At 36.5% G+C, this 21535-nt stretch overlaps 2 protein-coding genes across 5 annotated transcripts; both read right to left on the bottom strand.

Annotated features, from left to right (window-relative positions):
* Positions 1–194: 194 nt before the first annotated feature.
* On the bottom strand, positions 195–18770 carry ahi1 (Abelson helper integration site 1). Of its 4 annotated transcripts, none has more exons than XM_073869952.1 (27): positions 18636–18770; positions 17825–17873; positions 17601–17725; positions 16849–17399; positions 16564–16679; positions 16304–16478; positions 14692–14884; positions 14496–14591; positions 14169–14354; positions 13174–13326; positions 12846–12978; positions 12628–12751; positions 12324–12553; positions 12138–12244; positions 11937–12055; positions 9634–9764; positions 9417–9557; positions 9144–9328; positions 8249–8291; positions 8129–8160; positions 6510–6612; positions 4075–4133; positions 3359–3421; positions 1733–1895; positions 939–1033; positions 773–852; positions 195–632 (listed from the first exon to the last, which is right to left on the bottom strand). In XM_073869952.1, the coding sequence occupies exons 2-27, from the start codon at positions 17832–17834 to the stop codon at positions 449–451; spliced, it is 3597 nt and encodes a 1198-aa protein (XP_073726053.1). In that variant the 5' UTR covers positions 17835–17873; positions 18636–18770; the 3' UTR covers positions 195–448. The 4 variants fall into 4 exon arrangements, with proteins under 4 accessions (XP_073726053.1, XP_055028123.2, XP_073726052.1 ...); XM_055172148.2 differs by having other exon boundaries at positions 195–635; positions 18636–18769; XM_073869951.1 differs by having other exon boundaries at positions 16304–16484; positions 18636–18769.
* Positions 18771–19557: 787 nt separating this feature from the next.
* Positions 19558–21328, bottom strand: lft2 (lefty2). Its single transcript, XM_055172995.2, has 4 exons — positions 20997–21328; positions 20506–20752; positions 20158–20409; positions 19558–20051 (listed from the first exon to the last, which is right to left on the bottom strand). The coding sequence occupies exons 1-4, from the start codon at positions 21259–21261 to the stop codon at positions 19724–19726; spliced, it is 1092 nt and encodes a 363-aa protein (XP_055028970.2). The 5' UTR covers positions 21262–21328; the 3' UTR covers positions 19558–19723.
* Between the last annotated feature and the right edge of the window lie 207 nt (positions 21329–21535).

Consider the following 21535-nt stretch of genomic DNA (forward strand, 5'->3'; position numbering starts at 1 on the left):
AACTGCAGTTGCATTGAAATTAATTGGAATGCACACCCAAAAAACAAGATTTTTGAACAATTAAAAAAACGGTGGTTATCTCGTTTTGCAACGAAACTCTTCATTTCAAGTTTTGACTAAAAATGTCACATCCATAACGCTGGAATTGCCCACCTGCTATTTCTTAATTTTTAAATGAAAGCATTTTCAAATCATAAAAGTGATACTGAATTTATTTCCTTTGGTGACAGGTGCAAAATGTTCATTTAAGTTTTACAGTTCTTGTTGATATTGAATTAGCTGTTAATAAAAACAAATACACATTTAAATAAAATATAACATTTGTATATTACAGTAAAAAATGCTGTAAAACTACATATTACAAATATCAGTTATAATTACAAAATTTATATTCTGCAAAAGGCCAATTAAAATAGACAAATGTACACTTGACACACTTTATTGTGTTTCATTTCCTCTGTAATGGAGGTAAAGTCCGTGTGAAATCCATCACTTCGTCCTCATGGTTTGTTTGGTCTGGATTAGGGAGAGCTCTTCTCCTTCTGGAGGATGTTGATGGCATCTCATGATCTGATGAGAGCGCCGGAGGAAGATCTTCAATATGCTTCGCCTTCTTTTTCTTCTTCTTTCTTCTTCTGTGAAAAACATGAATGAAACACAAACTGAACAATGTCTATCAAGTTTGTATTACAAGCCGAATGCATTTGCTAACATTGTGGAGGCGTTTCCTATTTTATAGTTTAAACATCACATGAAAGAGGTTATCTAATACTTAGTGGAGGAAGCCTCCGGGTCCGTGTCCATCTCTGAGATGATCTTCAGTTCTCCAGATGCACTCATGGCTGCAGACAGCTGGAGGACAACCAAAAAAATCAAACATAACATTAACATAAACCATCTTTACAAATAAAAGTCAGAAATATTTATAGGTTATAAACCTTGACTGGTGTTGCACGATGGACTTCAGGTTCAGATTGCTCCAACATTGAAGGTTGAGCATCCAAACCACTCGACAGCTCCTCATCAAAACTCCCTATAAATGACATATAGGGGTGGTTTACTGAAAAGGGTTTAGATTAATCCAGGACAAGGCCTTAGTTAGATTATGACATTAAGCCTTTTTTTTTTTTTACAAACAAAACAATACTGGTGTGCATCTTGACTCTTGAGACAAAATATTGGCAAACTTTGTTAAATAAATCTTTGATGTCCCCAGAGTACATATGTGACGTTTTAGCTCAAAATATCATATAGATAATTTATTACAGCATGTTAAAATTTCCACTTTGTAGGTGTGAGCAAAACTGTGCCGTTTTTAGGTGTGTCCTTTTAAATGCAAATGAGCTGATCTCTGCACTAAATGGCAGTGCTGTGGTTGGATAGTGCAGAGAAAGGGGCAGTATTATCCCCTTCTGACCTCACAACGGGAGCCAGAATTCAATGATCTATTTTTTCACATGCTTGCAGAGAATGGTTTACCAAAACTAAGTTACTGTGTTGATCTTTTTCCACATTTTCTAGGTTGATAGAAGCACTGGGGACCCAATTATAGCACTTAAACAACATGGGGAAAATGTCATAATATGTCCACTTTAAGGTTAGTGCAAGATGTTTTTAAATGAAGGCCTCAAGTCTGGGACTAGGATAAGTCCTCTCTGAGAAACTGCCCCATAGACACAGGATTTAAATCAGCTCACTATGTGGTTTCCTTTATCAAACCTCATCTATGTACCTTCATCAGCCACATAGGATGCTGGGAAATATCCTTCTTGTCCATTTACCAGACGTCCAAACCACCAGCTGTCGTTATCTTTATAAAGCACATGGATGACATCACCGCGACGTATGGATAGCTCATCAGATCTGTTGGCTCTGTACTCGTACAAAGACACCACCTAGAAAAGATTTTTCGGAAGAGTTTTTTATTCAGAACCTTTATTCTAAAAGTCAAAATTAGTGCAACAAATAAACAAATTAAATTAAATCATTATCCACTGTGGTGGTTTTAATTTGTTTGACTTCATGCAGCGTTGTGCAAACCGAGAGTACAGAGAATAAAATTTGACATCAAGGTTCCCCAAATGCTTTTAAATCAAAGCTGCTCTTTGCATGTCTCAATAAACTGCATGTTTTCATGAAAAAGTTGATTTACACACAACCCTATCAGAGGTAAATGGGTGATTCTCACGAAACCATTGAAACACCACGGCACTAATGATTTTAGCTTTAAAATGTGTAATATAGTAACATTAAAAAGCATCAGAATTAACACAATACTGTGTTCTACCTTGCACAATGTGTGATTTCAACATAAGAATTTATCATTGTACATTTTATCTCATTTTCTGCTGAAATTCTCATTACCGCAATGTGTCCGGCTGTGTTTGAACATGCGTTATGTTGTAATTTAATCAAATTAACACAAAAATATTAAGAAAACAAATAAATGGATGTTTTGCTAGACTACTTTAGATGACAGAAAAAATATTTACTGAATATTCATGTATAATAATAATAATGAAGAAAAATTAGGAAAATGATGTGTCCATGCCTGATGTTCTCATCCTCCGCAACACTTTTTGAGAACAGTTTAAGCACACATACAGAATTTTAATAAAGTTTGATTTTGAGTGACCAAGCACATGGACCAGTTACTTCAAGATGGCTACCAGGTAAGATCATTTTTGTACAGTTAATTTGAAATATTGTCTTGTCAGAATGCTTACACGACATTTTGATTATCATTACCGCAACAGATGCTTATTAAATGTTAATTTAATTAATAAAAGCATAATACTTTGATTTTAAATGCATGTTCAGAATCTCCAAATTATGTTCTTTCAGGTTTGTCATGTCATTCTGAAAATATGTCAGTGTTGATGTTTTCTGACTGTTGCGGTAATGATATTTTTTAGAACTAATTTTTTTAATTATGTTACAAAAAGTGTTAAATGATAAGTAAAAGTTTTTAAATGAATGTTCCCATTTACTCAAGACTTTGTTTTTCAATGTCTGGTGGGAAAAAGAGTAAATTTAAGCAATTTTTACATTTTCATGCTTGACATGTTTAAAACCAAGTTTTCGTGAGAATTACCCAAATATATGACAATGACCTGTAGTGTTATACATTTAATGTAGTTGTGATTTGGGTTCGCATAGTGGTCATTTATTTATGAAAACTTAAGTAAATGTTTGCCTGCCATAGTCGTTGTGAATCATATAAAACATATAAATCTCAACAACAAAAAAATCATGACCATTGAAAATGCTGAGTGGCTAGTAATTTCAGGAAACCACTAGCAAAAAAAACGTATTTTGTGGAGTGAGCCCTGAAAGTAATGATGAAGAGGAAGTTTACCGTCTGGTGGTTTTGTCCAAAGTCTGTCTCTACTTGCTGAGAAAACTCATGATCCAGCAAACTCTGCAGATTAACAACTTCTGTTAATAAAGTAACCTTGAAAGTCCTTATTATGCAAACTAAAATTGTTAAAGGTATCATATACAAGACAGTATTACTTTAAAGGCATAGTCTACTCATTTTCAATATTAAAATACGAGCAAGTTTGGTGGTACAAAATAAAACGTAGCGCTTTTCTAAGCGGATTTAAAAGAGGAACTATATTTTATGGCGTAATAGCACTTTTGGGAGTACTTCGACTCGGCGCAGGAACACCCTCCCTCTCCCATTATGAGAGGGAGAAGGGGACCGGACTTTTCACGCGAGTCGAAGTACTCCCAAAAGTGCTATTACGCCATAAAATATAGTTCCTCTTTTAAATCCGCTTAGAAAAGCGCTACGTTTTATTTTGTACCACCAAACTTGCTCCTATAACTACTCGTCTTAAATAGGAAAAACGTTGATGTGTTTGGTCACTTCTAACTTTATCTCTAAATGGTACCATTGAATGAATGGGGCTAAGCTAAATGCTATCGAAGCGTCGCAGCGCGCTCCAGCGCTTACGTGCACGCACACAGATGATAGAGGGATGTATCAACAATTCTTAGTTAAGGTAATAACATATTTTAATATTGAAAATGAGTAGACTATTCCTTTAATATACAAAAGTATATTACTTTCTGGTGTTTGAGGGATGGAGTTCTTCCAATGGGATGCCCAGCAGGACCATAACCACCTAAAAAAAGATTAAGTCTTTATTTCACATTAAAATAAAAAAAAAACACAACAAATGTTATTTGGCTTTTAGTACACATCTTTTAGCTTGTCATCTATACGCTAGTTTTGACCAAAATAACTTTAAAAGGAACATTTCAAAATACTTTTTTTAAGATGTAAAAAAAAATCTTTCCTGTCCCCAGAGTACATTATGTGAAGTTTCAGCTAAAAATACCATTTATATAATTTTTCATATCATGTTAAAATTGCCACTTTGTAGGTGTGTGCAAAAATGTGCCATTTTGGGTGTATCCTATAAAATGCAAATTAGTAGATCTCTGCACTAAATGGCAGTGCCATGGTTGGATAGTGCAGATTAAGGGGCGGTATTATCCCCTTCTGACATCATAAGGGGAGTCAAATTTCAACTACCTATTTTTTCACATGCTTGCAGAAAATGGTTTACAAGAACTAAGTTACTGGGTTGATAGAAGCACTGGGGACCCATAATAGCACTTAAACATGGAAAATGTCAGAAAGTCTTTTTCAGCCTCAATCAGCTGTTATTAAAATGTATTGAGGTTTGCTACAGAAAAAGTCAGATTTTTATGATATGTCCCCTTTAAAATATTTTAAGTCTAGTCACTCAGAAAAACAAGCCAAATAGTTTTGAGTGAGAATGTCGAAATACCCGACAATTACATATATCAAACCACGGATCAAATCTGTGACATAAACCAAAATATAACATGTGACCCTGGACCACAAAACCATTCATAGGGTTAATTTTTGTGAAATTGAGATTTATAAATCTAAATATTAAGAAAATCACCTTTAAGGTTGTCTAAATTTACTAAGCAACACATTTACTAATGATAAATAAATATATTTTTGCTATACACAGTGTGCAGAATTATTAGGCAAGTTGTATTTTTGAGTCTTACATTTTGTTATTGTACAACTACAGTGCTCTTGGTCAATTTAAAATCTTAACAAACCTTCAAACCTGAACATTTAAGTAGGAAAAGTGAAATTTTGGTTTTCTTAAGAGAATATTTCTATGTACATCATTATTAGGCAACTATTAGTGTGCAGAATTATTAGGCAACTAAATGAAAAACAAAGATTTGACCATCTCACTTGGTATTTCACCTGTTAAAGTGAGAATAATAAATAGACTCTATAATATAAAACAATAAAAAAATAATAAAACAATAAAAAAAAAAAATATATATATATATATATATATATATATATATATATATATATATATATAGACTCAGTGACCAATATAGCCACCCTTCTTTTCGAAAACAGTCACAAGCCTTCCATTCACGGATTCAGTCAGTTTCTTGATCTGGTCTGAACCAACATTTTGTGCAGATGCAACCACAGCCTCCCAGACACTGTTCAGAGAGGTGTACAGTTTACCTTCACTGTAAATGTCCTGCTTAAGAAGGGGTCCAAAAGTCTCAATAGGGTTTAAGTCAGGTAAAGAAGGGGCCATGGCATTAGTATTTCATCTTTAAGGCCTTTACTGGCCAGTCATGCAGTGGAGTACTTTGATGCATAAAAAAGTCTTATTGAAAGATGCAGATTTTTTCCTGTACCACTGCTTGAAGAAAGTGTCTTCTAAAAGTGGTCAGTAAGTCTGAGAGTTGTTTTTTATTTCCATTTTCAACCCAAAAAGGTCCAACTAGCTCATGTTTAATAATACCTGTAATACACTTGCAGGTAAACCGTACACCTCTCTGAACAGTGTCTGGGAGGCTGTGGTTGCGTCTGCACAAAATGTTGGTTCAGACCAGATCAAGAAACTGACTGAATCCGTGAATGGAAGGCTTGTGACTGTTATCGAAAAGAAGGGTGGCTATATTGGTTACTGAGTTTATATATTTTTTTATTTTATTTTTTTATTACATGTTTATTTGTAAATGTAGAGTTTGTTTATTATTCTCACTTTAACAGGTAAAAAAAACAAGTGAGATGGTAAAATCTTTGTTTTTAATTTAGTTGCCTAATAATTCTGCACACTAATAGTTGCCTAATAATGATGTACATAGAAATATTCTCTTAATAAAGCCAAAATTTCACTTTTACTACTTAAATGTTCAGGATTGAGGGTTTGTTAAGATTTTAAATTGACCAAGAGCACTGTAGTTGTACAATAACAAAAGTAATCCTCAAAAATACAACTTGCCTAATAATTCTGCACACAGTGTATTTACGGCTGGAAATTAACAAAATATCATCATGTTTACTTAATATCCTACAGATTTTTGGCATAAAAATTATACAATGTTTTGTTGGCTATTGCTACAAATATACACATGCTCCTTATGACTGGTTTGTGGTCCAGGGTCACATATAATTATATAGTTTCGAGAGAACATACTGTTTATTGAAGTGAGTGCGAGGTGAGCACTGAGTGATGATGACATCTGTACTTTGGAATGAGGGGACAGAAGAGACGGAGGAGGAAGATATGATGTCATGCCCTGAAACAAATATTAATAAGAGTTAAAGATTTAGCGTTATATTCTCAGGGTCATCAATGCTGTATGGTTTCTGTTAGGCCAGTATCAAACATGAGGACTACTTTAGGAAAAGTTTTATACATAATAATGTTAGTCATGTTTTCACAGTAGAATTTAAGGTGCAGTGTGTAACTTTTAAAAGGATCTCTTGACAAAAATGCAATATAATATACATAACTATTTTATCAGTGGTGTATAAAGACCTTACATAATTAACTGTATTGTTTTTATTACCTTAAAATGAGCCGTTTTTATTAGGGATGCACGATATATCGGCCGATAACTGCTTATTTTTAATATTATCGGTTATCGGTCTGATAGCAAAATTAGGCTGATAAATGAAAGCCGATAAATGACGGATTATTTTGGTTTGTTGAACCACTTCACTTGCTCATTGCTGGCCATGTGGAGTTTTGATTGGTGCTTTCTGTGACATAGCACGAAGATGACACGTGTTGCGGGCTTAAGAAGAGTATGCTAGTCTAGCGCAAAGACAAGATGTCCGCGGCCTGGGAGTTTTTCTTTGTGAAATTAATATGAATATTTATCGGCCTTTATATAAATAGGTTATCGGCCCCCAAATATAAAGAGTTATCGGTATCGGACAAAATTTCCATATCGGTGCATCCCTAGTTTTTATCTACATACACCGCTGGTCCCCTTATGGAAGTCGCCATCATGCTTCTACAGTAGCCCTAAAAGGACAAACTGCTCTAAACCAAGCAAGTTTTATCACTATGTTTGTCCTGTGGCAGCTACTGTAGCTTTTTTATGCATTTTGAACGGGAAGGGCGAGCTGTGGACTGAGCCGTTGGTTGCAATTTAAAATCTCACCGCTACAAATCTACACACTGCACCTTTATTTAAAGGGTCACTCCACTTTTTTTTTAAATAGGCTAATTTCCCAGCTCCCCTAGAGTTAAACAATGATATAACATGGTGTCCGAAAATAGTCCCCTTGGTAACTTTCAATAGCAGGGTATTATTTTCGGGTGCTGCGTAATATCATCTGCTTTGCACGGCAGCAAAGTCCTTGATTATTACGTCAGAATGAGAGTATAGTTCATAGCCATATCGGCCTAAAAAAAATTGCAACTTTTATTTTTCCGTCGTTCTTAGTACACGATGTAACTACAGAAGAGTCAAGTTTTAAATAGGAAAAATATCGAAACTCTTTGATCATTTTAAGCACGATGCTAATGGTCTAATCAGATTCAATTAATTATGCTAAGCTATGCTAAAAGTGGTACCGCCAGACCCAGAGATCAACTGAATGGATTAAAAAAAACAGTAAAAATCAAATGTGTAACTCTACGGGAGCTGAAAAATTAGTCTTTATTCAAAAAAGTGGAGTGTCCCTTTAGTTTTTTAATGAAAATTTTCAATAGTCGCATAACTCCATACAAGAAGGAGAAGACAAAGAACTTAGTTTTGGTTAAATAAGGAGTTTTAGACATAGAAACTAATAAATACTTACTTCAAAACTCCTTCCTAGGTAAGACGCACCACCTTTAATATAAATGAAACCCATTTACAACTCATTACATTAGCATACACAGCATCCTTCATGTTCAAATACACAAAAATCATCACTTACCTTGTTCATACATATCCACACCAGGAGAACTACGATGGGGTTCCTGTAAGAACAGAAAGTAAAGTTGATTGACTATTGACACGTTTATAAAGCTGAAAATAATTAAACTGTTTAAATATTTAATTTTAATTGAAATTTTCACAAAAGGGTGTCGAAAGGATAACATATTTTTTGTAGGCCAACCCAGAAGTTAGCAAAACACTGGTTCCTCACCTAAAAGCCCATTCAATTTTCCAATAGACTTTTGGATTATGGCAATAAATTGAGTTTAAAAGTATAAGTTTATGACAATTAAACATTTTGTTCAACAAGATAATCTTCACTTTTATACATTTTGAAAGTCTAAATGTGTTTACATGTATAAAAAGCTAACCTAAGGATATGGTTAAGGCCAAATAAATACTCTGTGGATAAATTGCTTTATTGGGAATTCTGTCTATGTTGCATTGTTTTTGAGATCTTAAAGCATGCCCTTACGAAAATTAACCATTGTTTTACTACAGTTAAAACCAAAAAAACATGTTTATTACACTTTTACCACAAAAAATAAAAAACAATTTTAATGTGCAAGGGTGATGACGTTAAAAGTCACCGACAATGTCTGCAGTCCCAACTTGTTAGCAATCGACCTTTTAAAGACACTTAAAAGCTTTAAAAAGTCACAAGTGGGGGTATTACTGCTGTGTTTTATGTTGAACAACAAAACATGAAAATATCTCAAGCCTGAGATCTCATTTCAATCAAAACCCAATCCCCCTTCAAAAAAAAAAAAAAAAAACTTCGGGACGATGGAACCAAAGATGCAAAATTGCTAACTCGCTTCCGAGTTTTGCCTCCAAAAATACAGCATCCCTCAAACACTTTATAGCAATATTTCCAAAAACAATACTTTTACCAGAACGGAGTCCAGTTTTTGTTTGACCCGCTGCATCTTGAGGGACACGCGTGCAGTGCTGGCAAAGCGGTCCATTCCTGTGGCGGTCAGGTTCTGTAAGGTTGTGACCTCTGATGAAGTCTGGCCCATCATCTTCGCATCAGTCTGATTCAGCCCTCTCAAACTCTCCACCTCTGTCTGAGCCACTGCGTACAATCATAAAACGCTCATCTTCATATCATGCGATTACATGGAAAATCATCAAACATGAAAAAGTAGTTCGGAGCGACTCACCCTTTCTGTCATACACATAGATGTGGATTGGCTGGTTTTGGCCGAATGCACAAAACGCAACCATGTTCTCGTGAGGGTGAAACGCTACGGCCCGAAGAGCGGAGGAGTAGGAAAGCTCAGAATACACGGCCACCTGATCACCTGTGACACAGGAATCCAAGTTAAACATCTGCTTTGGTTTTTATATGAATTTGAAGTGAAATATCTGTCTTGTAACCTGTCTCTGAATTCCACACGTAAGCCAGTCCGTCTTCACTTCCTGAAAAGATGAAGCTCCCACAGGGTGTGAACGTGCTGTTGATCCGATCTCTGTAGTTTGTGGCGCCTATGTACTTTTTCACTGCAAGACTGCAATAAACAAACATTATTCATCAAGATGAGCTTGAAAACAAACTCAGATACCCATACAGCAAAAAAATACATTTCTCTGGCCAAAAATATATGCTAAATAATTTTTTTTTCGAAAGTAAAGCTTTTTGAATTTGAAAATATATTTAGTTTCAACCTATATATATAAGCATGTTTTTCCAAATGTATTTCAGAAGCAACAAAGACATTTCTAATGTTACTACCAATATGACAAAAATATATTTTTCCTGGCCAAAATATAAACGTTTTTATAAAATGTATGAAGTAGAAGTATAAATGTATAAAATATAAAATAAGTATATTTTTGCAGTTGAAAATATATTTAATTTGAACCTTTTTAAACATATGTAACATACAAAGTTTTTCTTCTAATGTGACGTAAAAATAAATGCTTTAAAATATATGTATTTTTAAAATATATTTCAAAATTGTTTTGCTGTATGGGTAGTGCTTTTATTTAAAGTCATTAAATGCATTTACATGCATAGAATAAGCAGATATCTTTTCAAAATTGATTTATTGAAACCAGTTTTATGCGTTTATGCGCAAATCAATAAATTGGTTATGCGGAAAACTGCGTTTACATTGGATTCGCAGGAAATCTGTCAAAACCTATACTGTTGTATCTCTTCTCATGTCATCAGGACCTGTAAATCGAACACAAATATTTTATATTTGCTTAAATTATGCATGAGTCGAGAGCAGACTTTTATGCATTTCTTTACTCTTATTTCCATTTGTAACATTTATCTTTTACACAATGGGATTACATACATATCAAAATTAGGGTAATGGGCAGAAATACACCTGTGCCGATCAGATTTTACCGTTTAATTAACTTTCATCACTTTCTTAAGCATAATCGGAGTAAGACTGCATGTTAACGCACTCAATCAAGTAAGGAATAATTGACGACGGGCCATTGAATTATAAGAAAATAATGCACACCAAGGTGGTAATGCGGCACGACGCGAAGCGGAGTGCCGTTACACCGCAGGTGTGCATTATTTTCAAATAATTCAAAGGACCGGAGTCAATTATTCCGCTTATACCACGGTTACCACAAACATTGCTCTGGTGCCTATTTTTAAGACATTTGAAAAGTAGGTGTGCGGTTTACAGAAAAATAATCAACACCCATAGAACATTTCTCAGCCAATCAGAATGCAGCATTCAACAGACCCGTGGTATAAATGAAAACTAAACACTACCTTTATTCTCTTTGAACGTTCTGTCTCATTCCGAAATACATCATATTACAAACACAAAACGAGTCGCGAGTCCCTTTTCATGTTATCCAAATGAAAAAATTTGAATGCAACATATTACAAAAGTGGCGATGCACCAAAAATTCTGGGCCGAAAACTGAAAATTCGGGATGCACTTGGCCGAAAAAAACGAAAATGACGTTTTTATTTATTCAAAAAAGTTTTTGTCTAATTGTATTAATATTAAACTAAATTAATTCATTAACAGAATTAAAGGTATAGTTTACCCAAAAATTAAAATTCTGTCATAATTTTCTCATCCTCATGTTATTCTAAACCTGTATAAATTTCTTTTTTTTTTGATAAACACACAAGAAGATATTTTAATAAATGATGGTAAGCACACAGCTGATTATACCCATTCATTTTCTATAGTAGGAAAAACAAATACAACGGATTTCAGTGGGTAACGTCAACTGTGTGCTTACCATCATTTAGCAAAATATCATCACAAAAAATAAATTTATACAGGTTTGTAACAACATAAGGATGAAAAAATGATGACAGAATTTAAATTTTTGGGTGAACTGTCCCTTTAATCCAAGTTGTACTACAAACCAACAAAATAAACTTTTTTTTGAAAATAACACACCAAAATTAGACTTGCGCACATTAAAGCGTAATCCCGGGTGCATCACACAGAACTTGTGTCATTTTGTGTATTTGCATAAAGCTTTCACAATTGCGCTTTGCTGTGTAGCGTTGTGATCACAGCTGCAGTGAGACTGAAATCTAAGTAGCAGAGCGCCATTAATTTCCGCTTTATATTTTCATCCATTTTATTCTTTTAGCTGAAAATTAATAATGTAATTTTCAGCCAAAAATTTTCGAAATTTCGGTGTATACCTATACAAAAGTAAAAAATAAAAAAGCAAACATTTACATTCTCAAATCCATGACTCTTAATACGCTGTCTTTGGCATGAATTAGAAGTCGCCTTCCATTCGGATGTAACTCTAATGAGTTAATGGAAACTCCTTGCAAATCAGCTTCTTTGATTTCCTGAAGAGAAAGAGTGAATTGGTATCAAGTGTCTTCATAAATGCTTGTATGTATTTAGGAACAATATTAGCAGTATTTTTACCCTCTCTATGCTCCACTGACGGGTGGCACCACGTCGAGATCCAGCCACAACCTTTGTTCCCCAAATGATAATGATTCCAGAATTATCAGCAGAAAACATTCTGCTTCCTGTTTTAAGACAAACACATGAAATGACCTAACACAACACAACACATTAAAGTCACATACAGATGGACTTAAACTCTACCTTCTGTGTCAAAACACAGTGTGTTTATGAAAGTCTTATGTCCATCAAACTCCTGCAGAAGTTGCCCATTCGCATCCTGTACGTCCACGTCCCACACCCTCAAAAGTCCATCATAACCTCCGGTCACAACTAGATTCTGGGCCGTTGGGTGATACCGAGCGCAGTAGACGAATGAGGGGTGAGGCAGAGTTTTATGAGCAAGTGTCTGCCGGTGTTCGATTTTCCACACTCTGAAAGAAGAAAACATGTTTACATCTTTACAAAAAAGATTTACAAGCAAAGAAGAATTAGACAATGAGTTTACCTTACAGTTCCATCAGAAGATGCTGTTAACAGTCCTCGGTCATCTCTGGACCAGCAGAGATCATATATTACACTGAGGTGGCCATTAAACGATGTTAAAACTTTTCCGGATGGAATCTCATATACTGCAGAGACCGAAAATACACATGGCTAAATATAGCAATAGTAAAATGCATAGATTAAAACCCTAGGCTATATGACATAGCACTGGTTACTTACTCACGATAGGGAACACGTCTCTATCTGCACATGCTGCCGCCAGCGCCCGTCCATCATGAGAGAAGCGCAGTGTAAAACAGCCCATCTGACCTTCCCGAAATGAGTGCATTGGCTTGTTGGGGATGCGACACACCTATTTCAATAAATGATTTAAAATAAGTCCCTTTAGCATAAGTAAATAACAAATGAAATACCTCCACCCTTATAAAAATTAACCATGTTTGTGGTTAAAGTGTAGTTTTTTGGTGTATTGATTACTATTAGCAAAACCATGGTTTTACTACACTATGATTTAAATATGGTTTTTGAAAACCAAATGAAACACAACCTGTCCAGGCAAGCGACTCCACTTGATGGTTTCTGACTTGGTCTCCAGAAGCTGCATGCCGGTTTTATTGATGGTTTCGTTCTGGAGCTCACTATAGGAGGTGCTGCCCCTTTCCTGCTGCAGAGCCATCATGGAGCGAATATTGGGGTCCACCTGTCCAACAAATCCAAGCAGATAACTTTACTGGTTTTGTAAACCTAATCTCGCTTAGGGCTGTCACAATGATTAACTCTTGAAAACGCTTCCCTGCCAATGACGAGTATTTCCGGCTTTCTGCAATACCGCTATTATCCACCCTTCCGCAACTTTTTAAACCCGGAAGTATTGCCCTATGGCAAGCGGCTGCATGTCCGTGTCTGTTTTAAAGATCGCTCTGAATGGGATCTCTATGAAAAGTCCGTCACAAAGATGGAATTATCTCTGCTTTTTGCTTTTTTTGTTTGAAAGCAGAGGGTCTGTTCTTTCATTTGGTATATTGTATGTTTATATATTTAAAGAAGAAAATTTTCTGGAAGGCATTAAACTTGAAAATCATGAAAAACGCTGGCGCTGGCTGGCAACTTAAAAAAAAAACGCTGGCGGCGAAAGAGTTAAATAATCGTCTCGTCGCAATTGTTTGACCTCATCGCGATGATTTCAGATCACTGCGATGATTGCACATCTCTCTAAAAAACACAAGGGCGAGCTGCAGCGCCTGTATAAACGAGACAGTATCAGATTACTTTTAAATATGTGTTATGTGTATTAATATTTACTGCCAGGTAAACCTCGCAAAAGATTTAATTTTATAATCACACTTATGTGAAAATTATTTCATTAACAAAGAAAAAAATTATGAGAATTCAATGTCAAACCAATAAAACAGACAATTAATCGTCATAATCGCCAAAGCCACCAAAACAGGCAATTAATAATCGCCACAATTTATTAGACAATTAACCGCCAGCCAAATTTCATAACCACGACAGCCCTAATCTCACATGCGATCCACTCACGTGTTCAGGAGGTTTGATGCCTTTCACTGTGACGTACAGAGTAGAGGAATATTTGTGTCTTGGAAACTTTGACCACCAATGAAACATTTCGACAGTCTGTGGCGGTTTCTTTGCTCGGGCAGGTGGACAGTACAGCTGAAGACGCAGTTTGGTGTTGATGTTCAAAACACCGTTGGTTCCTACAAGCTGCAGAAAACAAGTGAATAGTGAGTTCAGTGGAAATTTAAGACCAATCCAGGATTGGTAATGCAAAGAATGACTGAAAGTCAAAGCCTAAAATACAGTAATGACAATAAGTCAATAAAGTCACAAAGTAGAAGCTAGTACCTTCAAAAAAGCCCAGGCAATCTTTCGAAATCCCCGTTCGTGACAGTCAGCAGAGACATTCATTCTTGCTTCTTCCATACTGATGAAATCCAGAATCTATAAGAGCAAGCAACATGCAGATATTTTCCTGTCTTTGTGTATTTTACCAACACCAATAGGAATACAGAGACCTCAGAACGATTCGTAAGATACAAACCTCAAAAAACAGCAACACTCGTGGAGCTTCATCATTATCCTGCAGGAAATAACCGAAGCGTTCGTTGAAGATGATCTGCTCTTCCCATTCTGGAACTGTCGTTTGGTGTTTCTTAAAGTCGAAGGGTTGAGTTATGATGGGCAGGACGTGCTCAATGTTCTCTTGTTCATAAAAGGATGAAACATGACGATGGCTGTGGACAAAATGAAAATGGCACGGGGTACAAGACATATAAATATACTTTTCACTAGGACTGGGTAAAAATATAGATTCTTTGATTTTGATCAATCTTCAATTAAACAAAACTATAATATGGATTTTGGAAATCCCTGAATCGGTTCCACTCAGATCCGAAAACCCGGGTTCAGGTCTAAAAGTTTAACGTGTGCCTCGGACACGGGTTAAGTATAATATAAGTGGTCTTGGGTAATTTAAAACGAATGTGTTTTTGTCGAACGGACCTTTCCAACGTGGGTGCATCGAGTCCTTTTCCAACCCCTCCTCTGTTTGCCAAGTGTGCTTGCGTCATTGTGGGGCTGGGGGAAAGTAATTTTCGTTGAGCCAGATGTGTCAATCAGTGATACGCGGGTCAAGGTATAAACGACCCGATCGACGTTTTCAACTAACCGCCTGCAACTCAGACTGAAAAAAAAATTGTACCCAACCCGCTTCCTGGCCTGCGTTTTTAAAAGTAGTAATTGTTTAAAAGTGAATTGGCATCTATTGACCTGACCGTGACTTAAATATCATTAAAATATTTTTGGATGACTTTTAACCGCGGGTAACCGGATCAACCCGCACATCACTGCTGTCAATCAATTTTGAATGCACATTTTAGCCTGGTGTCGTCGTCTGATAACAAAGGAAAATATGTAGCAGCGGGCCAAATTGGATGTGAAGCCACTGGGGTTTCTTTCTGTCTGACTGGTGTGTAGGGGGCTGCAAACTGCAAACATGTCAGTGCCGTTTACATTCGGGTCCAGTCCGTTTATAAAATGTGTCACTGGGTCAGACTCGGGTATAATTTTCTCAGTTCGTCTCAGTTCTTTCTTTTAAAAAAATTATTTATGCACATCGGGTTCAGGTAAAAGTGTTTCGGGTCATTTTGGGACGGGTATATTTCTTTGGACCCGAGAAGACCTCTACTTCTTTTTTTTTCATTTTTGCCTTTATTTCAAAAGTGATTAAGGAGAGGACAGGAAAGTACAGGGAGAAGAAGGGGGTATGGGATCGGCAAATGTCCACGAGCCAGGAATCAAACTCGGGTCGCCGAAATTGCGAAAGCACCACATGTCGGAGCGCTGCCCCCTACACCATCGGCTCCAACAAGACCTCTACTTCTAAGTATGTAAATATTATCTGTACTACTCCTCTTGTCCTGAAGATCCATCTTTCGTGTTGTTCCAATTCAAACAAAACAAAAGATCTTGATGGACGGTCACTGCGATATTAAAGTCTGCTGTACAAGTATTGCATATTTAAATGCAATGATAGTAAAAAATAAGGTTGCAAAAATGAACAAAACTACAATAAAATTGCCAAATTGGTTGCAGGACTCACCTCTACTTCCACTAGACATAAATATAAAATTAAAGAAAAGTGCATTTCTAACCTGTCCTCCTTCCTCACATACTGTCCTGTGACCTCATCAATCACGTGAACTTTGACCATAGGATGAGACACCAGCAGGTCTGTCCTCAGTTTGTCTGTCCTGTGGATAGACACTCCCAGCACGAGATTGTCATCGAAAGCCGGCTTCTCTTCTATCTGTCCCTCCTCGACATTCACTGCAGCTTAAAGTCACATTACTTTGAATTACTGTCTCAAACCCATGCATTTCCAAAGCAATGTCATTCAGATCACTTATCATACCTTCTTTTTGTTTCTTTTTCTTTTTCAATTTAGGCTTAACCGTGTCCTCTTCAAACTCCTCCACAACATCATCCTGGACACTCTCTGTCTGGTTATCCACCAACAATTCAGTTCGACTACAAAAAACAAACACATCCATTTAAAATCATAATATCATGCATCACTTTTTGTTGCTCTTTTACAGTTTAATAACTATTATTATAAATAAAACACTGAGTAGGTTTGTTTAGATGTTTGATATTGCACTGTCAAGAATGATCAATAATAAACATTTGGTATTTATACCTTGTATCCCCTTCATGTTTGCTTGACTTCAACTTCTTTTTCTTCTTTTTTTCCAGTTCATTGTTCAACAGCGGTACCTCCCGACTCTCTCTGAGCTTCCTTCTCTCGGTTTTCACCGAGTCTTTCTCCTCCGCCTTCAAGATTTGATGCTGGTACTCCTGTAAATAATCGTCTTCAGTCTCTGTCTCTGCTTTCTGTCCATTGACATCACTTCCTCCTCTACTCTTCCCTTTTCTTGCCTTTCGGCCCTGTCCTGCATGTGTTTCAGTTATAATGTCCGCTCGTGCTCTCCTGTCGTCCTCCTCTCCGTCTTTAACAGCCGCTAGCAGTGGTGGAAGTTTCCTTATGCTTTTCTTTTTCCTGTTGAGCGACTTGGGCTCCTCCTCGCTGGCATTATGGATTACGTTGGTCTTTTCGGATACCTCCCGTTCTCTGCGTCTGTTTTTGGTGAATCTGGGACTGCCCTGAGATGGATCGTATGTGTTATGGAGGACTGTTTCGTCATCTTCGGTGTCTTTGCTTAAATGTAGGTTCTTCTTCAAGGTCTGAAGCTGCAAGAAAACACAAGCATTAAGTTTAATGATCTGATTTTGAGTTCTGTTAAGTCAATGTCTGATACACTTTTAATACACTAGCGCAATGCAAAAAACTATATGCATTTTAATTTTGCAGTCTTACTTTCTTACTATTGATGCATCACCTTGATTGATGCCACTCGTGTTTACATTTAAAACAAACAATAAATAACATACCACAATACTTTCTTGTGACTGGTCAGGGATTTGCTTGGTTTTGGTCTTCTGTGCTGGAGTGTTTGTGTATTTCTTCAACACCTCATCAAAGCGAGCTTTCGTCTTAGCTCTCACATCACTTTGACCTGTCGAGTAGACATTTTAAGACAAAACTGACAATGTAGGAAGATACTTTATCATCAGTGACACAGGAAACAGCTCAGGTTTGAGCGATCTTAACTCACCTGCTGGCATTCTGAAGAACCATGGACAAATTCATTCTGAAACTGAGTCCTAAGGTAAAAAACAAGAATTTGTACACAGAAACTACATCAAAGAAGAGGTCCAAATCAGTCCTTTACAGTAAAATGCAACATTTATACACGCTTTACACTGTAAAAAGTTGAGGTTTTAGAAATTACAGTAACTTACTGTAGATGTAATTTATGTTTTTTACTGGCAACAGTTTGTGCAAAGTTAAATAAACAAGTCTTTATCTTTACAGATTAAATCTAAAATAGCAGCCTCATGCAAAGCATTCTGGGAAACAAAATCTGAAGGAAAAAAGGTTGATGAGAATTTCTGGTTCCAACAATGCTTTGCATGAGGCTGTTATTTTATAGTTTAATTCTGTAAAGACAAAGACTTGTTAATGTTTTTTTAACTTTGAACAAACTGTTGCCAGTAAATAACATACATTTAAATCTACAGTAAGCTACTGGCAAACAGCTGCATAACTACAGCAAATTTTAGTTTACAAATATACTGTAAAGTAAAGCTCACAGCCAACACAGAAACATTTGTAAAAGTAGTATTAGGGGCTTTTCTAAACGCTAGTCTTCAAAACATCACATTCTGGTGTTAATAGAGAGCTTGAATAAGTAATTGCTGCTGATGTTGTGACTTTGCTATGTCGCATTCTCATACGCTAGCTAGAACCAACACAAACAAATCACTGCTAGCTCGCAGCTTTCTAATATTCCCCGCCAAAGTATGCAGATTTCATATTTGCCATCTACTACTGCTAGTGTAAATGTTTCTGTGAAAGAAAATCACTTCAGATGCTGTGAATCGCTGAGGAAATCAAACCGTATCTACTGTAGAGTATCCGTGAAGGGTTTCAGTGAGCGGCCATTACTGCCGCGATCGTTTCTACAGCAACAACAACAGGATTAGCCCCGCCCTCTACGCTTACCCTAGCCAATAACGATCTCCCGTGCAAAGATTGAAAAATACATTGGCCGTTTCTTAATCCGAAGGCTGCAGCCTCCGTAGGTCGCATTTCCAGGCTGGATACGTCATCAAGATTGTCTTATTTCAGAATATTAACAATTATAAAGTTGAGTTTTATTCTTAGTTAATCGTAAATTGTTGTAATATTCTTATGATTTGCGAATGTAAGGCTCAGTTAATTTAAATAAAGCAGGCTTGATGACGTATGCGACCTCCGAAGGCTGTTAAGAAACGGCCAGAAGTGTGTTTGATGTGCATTTTCATTTGGAAAGAACAAAATATTTTACAGCTATTTATATTAATTTTACGTATATATGTATATAAAAACACATAAAAAATATCGCACTCTTCGTTAAACAAAATCATTATAAATTACTTTAAACTATACGTAAACTTTTTTTGATAGCTAATGTTAATAATGTGACCATGTAAATGCTCTTGTTCTTGTTACGTTGAAATAAAAAAGATAAACTGTGTGTGAGGAAAATCTTTAATTTAACACCGTCAGTGTTGTTTATTTTAATTAAACAAATCAATTAATCCTAAAGAGATAATAACGTGAGTTTAAAGTTTATCTTTTGTAAATTGCTTTTTTATCAAAGCGTCTGCTAAATGCTTATATGTAAATGTTTATTTTGGCAACTCATTTACTTTGGCTATTCATTTTGAAAAGCATAAAACACACACGTGAATTATGCGATTAGTTATTTTATTTGATAAACACACACGAACCACTCAACAGGCCATTACATAGACTAATTATTCATAAATACATTTATTTTCAAGTGCTCAGTGGGGTATGGAAACGTGTACGTGTCTCAGTTAAACAAGCACGAGACATTTCAGTGTATTTACAACCATCACGCATCATTATATCACCTCTCTATTGAGAGCAAACAGCAAAAACAGTCTCATAGTGATGGGATTTTGTCCATGGAGCATCCACACTTCTCAACAATCATATTTGGGAATTCTGCCACTTCGATTTCAGTGTAATCTCCTTTCTTCACCAGATACATCATGGGGAGCGGCGCACTCTCCATCACAGCGCATGTCCTCTGCCCGTAACCATAGAAACCGCGCTGAGGCTGCTTGCATCCTCCTGCGCAGCGGAACGCCTGGTACCCGGCCGGCTCGATGATCCAATACTGTGTCCAGGTGAGCTCGCGGAAGTTTATAAAGTGCTCTTCACGACAACACTTGCTGCTGTTTGGACCGGAATTGCAGTTACCCTGGGATCTGTTGAAATGAGAATAAGACATTTTAGCATAGTACTAAAATCATGCTAATTGAATTGCACAATATTCAAAAACTATACTAGGTCATGTTTAAATACAACACTCACCCATATTCATCCAGGTTTAGAGTGTAGAGCACAAGTTCTGGTGTACCCATGTCTTTCTCCAGGGTGTTCTCTTTTGGGTCCTGTGTTGCGAAGCGCACCCTTTTGGCCATCTCGGCTGCATAGCTACCAGGCCTCTCTCCCTCAGTCCACACTTCCAGATACAAAGGTGCTTTCTTCTTGGATTTAGACCAGTAGTGAATCGCTTGAGTCACGTCAAAACTTTTCCAGCCAGTTTCGTGGATAGGAACCAGTCTATTAAAATGGCAAACGTGGACATATGAGTTTCTATTCATGCATTTGAAGATGTCATGTATATATTATTTATGCATATTGGGTATATGGACATACCTTGAGTCGACAAGTGATGTTCTGTTAGAGCCATTTCCCAACACCTCCACCCAGTAGATACTGACTCTGGCATGGTTGATGGGCCTGTGGTGGTGTCTTCGCTTTGGTTCGGATGGGTTCGACACGGCTGTCTGGTAAAGTTTAAGTTCTACCATAGTAACTTCAGTGTTTTCTTGCAACCTCTCCTCCATATTAAACACAAGACGCTGTCGAGTTGTGTCAGAGTACTTGACTTCTCCTGTTATATCTGCGAAGTGCACAACAAACATTAGATCACTATTATTATAAAAGATGCACTAAATGTTTCAGCTCAACTTTACTTATTAAACTTTTCTTAAAACTTTAAAGCAACAAATAAATTAAGGTTTTTAATTCTAGTTGGTCAACATTAATAAAGACAAGAGACTCACATCTTAGCTCATATCTAAATATTGAAAATATGACCACATATGACCACAAAAATGAAATGTTATTTAAAACATGTAACCAACCTGCACTTCCATGAATGCCTCTTAGGATTCCTGCCAAACTTGGCAGAGATCTCCTCTTTCTCGTGTTATGCAGTTTCAGCATAGACATGTATTTATTCTTGATATGAGCTGGGATGACCATGTTTTCCAAATCTCTCTTCTGAATCCTGGGAAGTTCCGTTAATCCAAGTTTTTGTAGCAAAGCCTGCTTCATATCCTCATGGTCGAATCCTTCTGTGAATGAGATCAATGTGGCACAAACGAAAAGCTGGATGAGCAGAGCCATGCTTGATCTGGTGGTGATGCGACTGTATCTCTCCTGACTGACTGACTGATCGAGTCTCGTTGCTTAAATACATTTGCCCCCCCTCGCATCCCGTCTGGCTTTTCACACCTTTACAAAGGGGAGGCAACCGAAAAAAGACACTCTTCAAAGCAATGTCCCAATTAGGCCAGCTATTGTTGTTCATGACTTTTGCTTTTAAAAAATCACCCTGTATTGTATTTTATGTGTATTTGTCTAACCATTTTTACTGTATTTTACCAGGATGGGATGATGT

This window comes from Misgurnus anguillicaudatus, chromosome 7, assembly GCF_027580225.2.
Source record: "Misgurnus anguillicaudatus chromosome 7, ASM2758022v2, whole genome shotgun sequence".
NCBI lineage: Eukaryota > Metazoa > Chordata > Actinopteri > Cypriniformes > Cobitidae > Misgurnus > Misgurnus anguillicaudatus.

Coding starts and splice junctions, on each gene's coding strand:
- ahi1 (XM_055172146.2), bottom strand. Junction 12,979..13,173: donor GGAGTCGCTTGCCTGGACAG/GTTGTGTTTCAT, acceptor TTATTGAAATAG/GTGTGTCGCATCCCCAACAA. Junction 1,034..1,732: donor ATCCTATGTGGCTGATGAAG/GTACATAGATGA, acceptor TGTCATTTATAG/GGAGTTTTGATGAGGAGCTG.
- lft2 (XM_055172995.2), bottom strand. CDS start 21,261: ATGGCTCTGCTCATCCAGCTTTTCGTTTGTGCCACATTGATCTCATTC. Junction 20,753..20,996: donor AGGCATTCATGGAAGTGCAG/GTTGGTTACATG, acceptor TGCACTTCGCAG/ATATAACAGGAGAAGTCAAG. Junction 20,410..20,505: donor ACATCACTTGTCGACTCAAG/GTATGTCCATAT, acceptor CCATTTTAATAG/ACTGGTTCCTATCCACGAAA.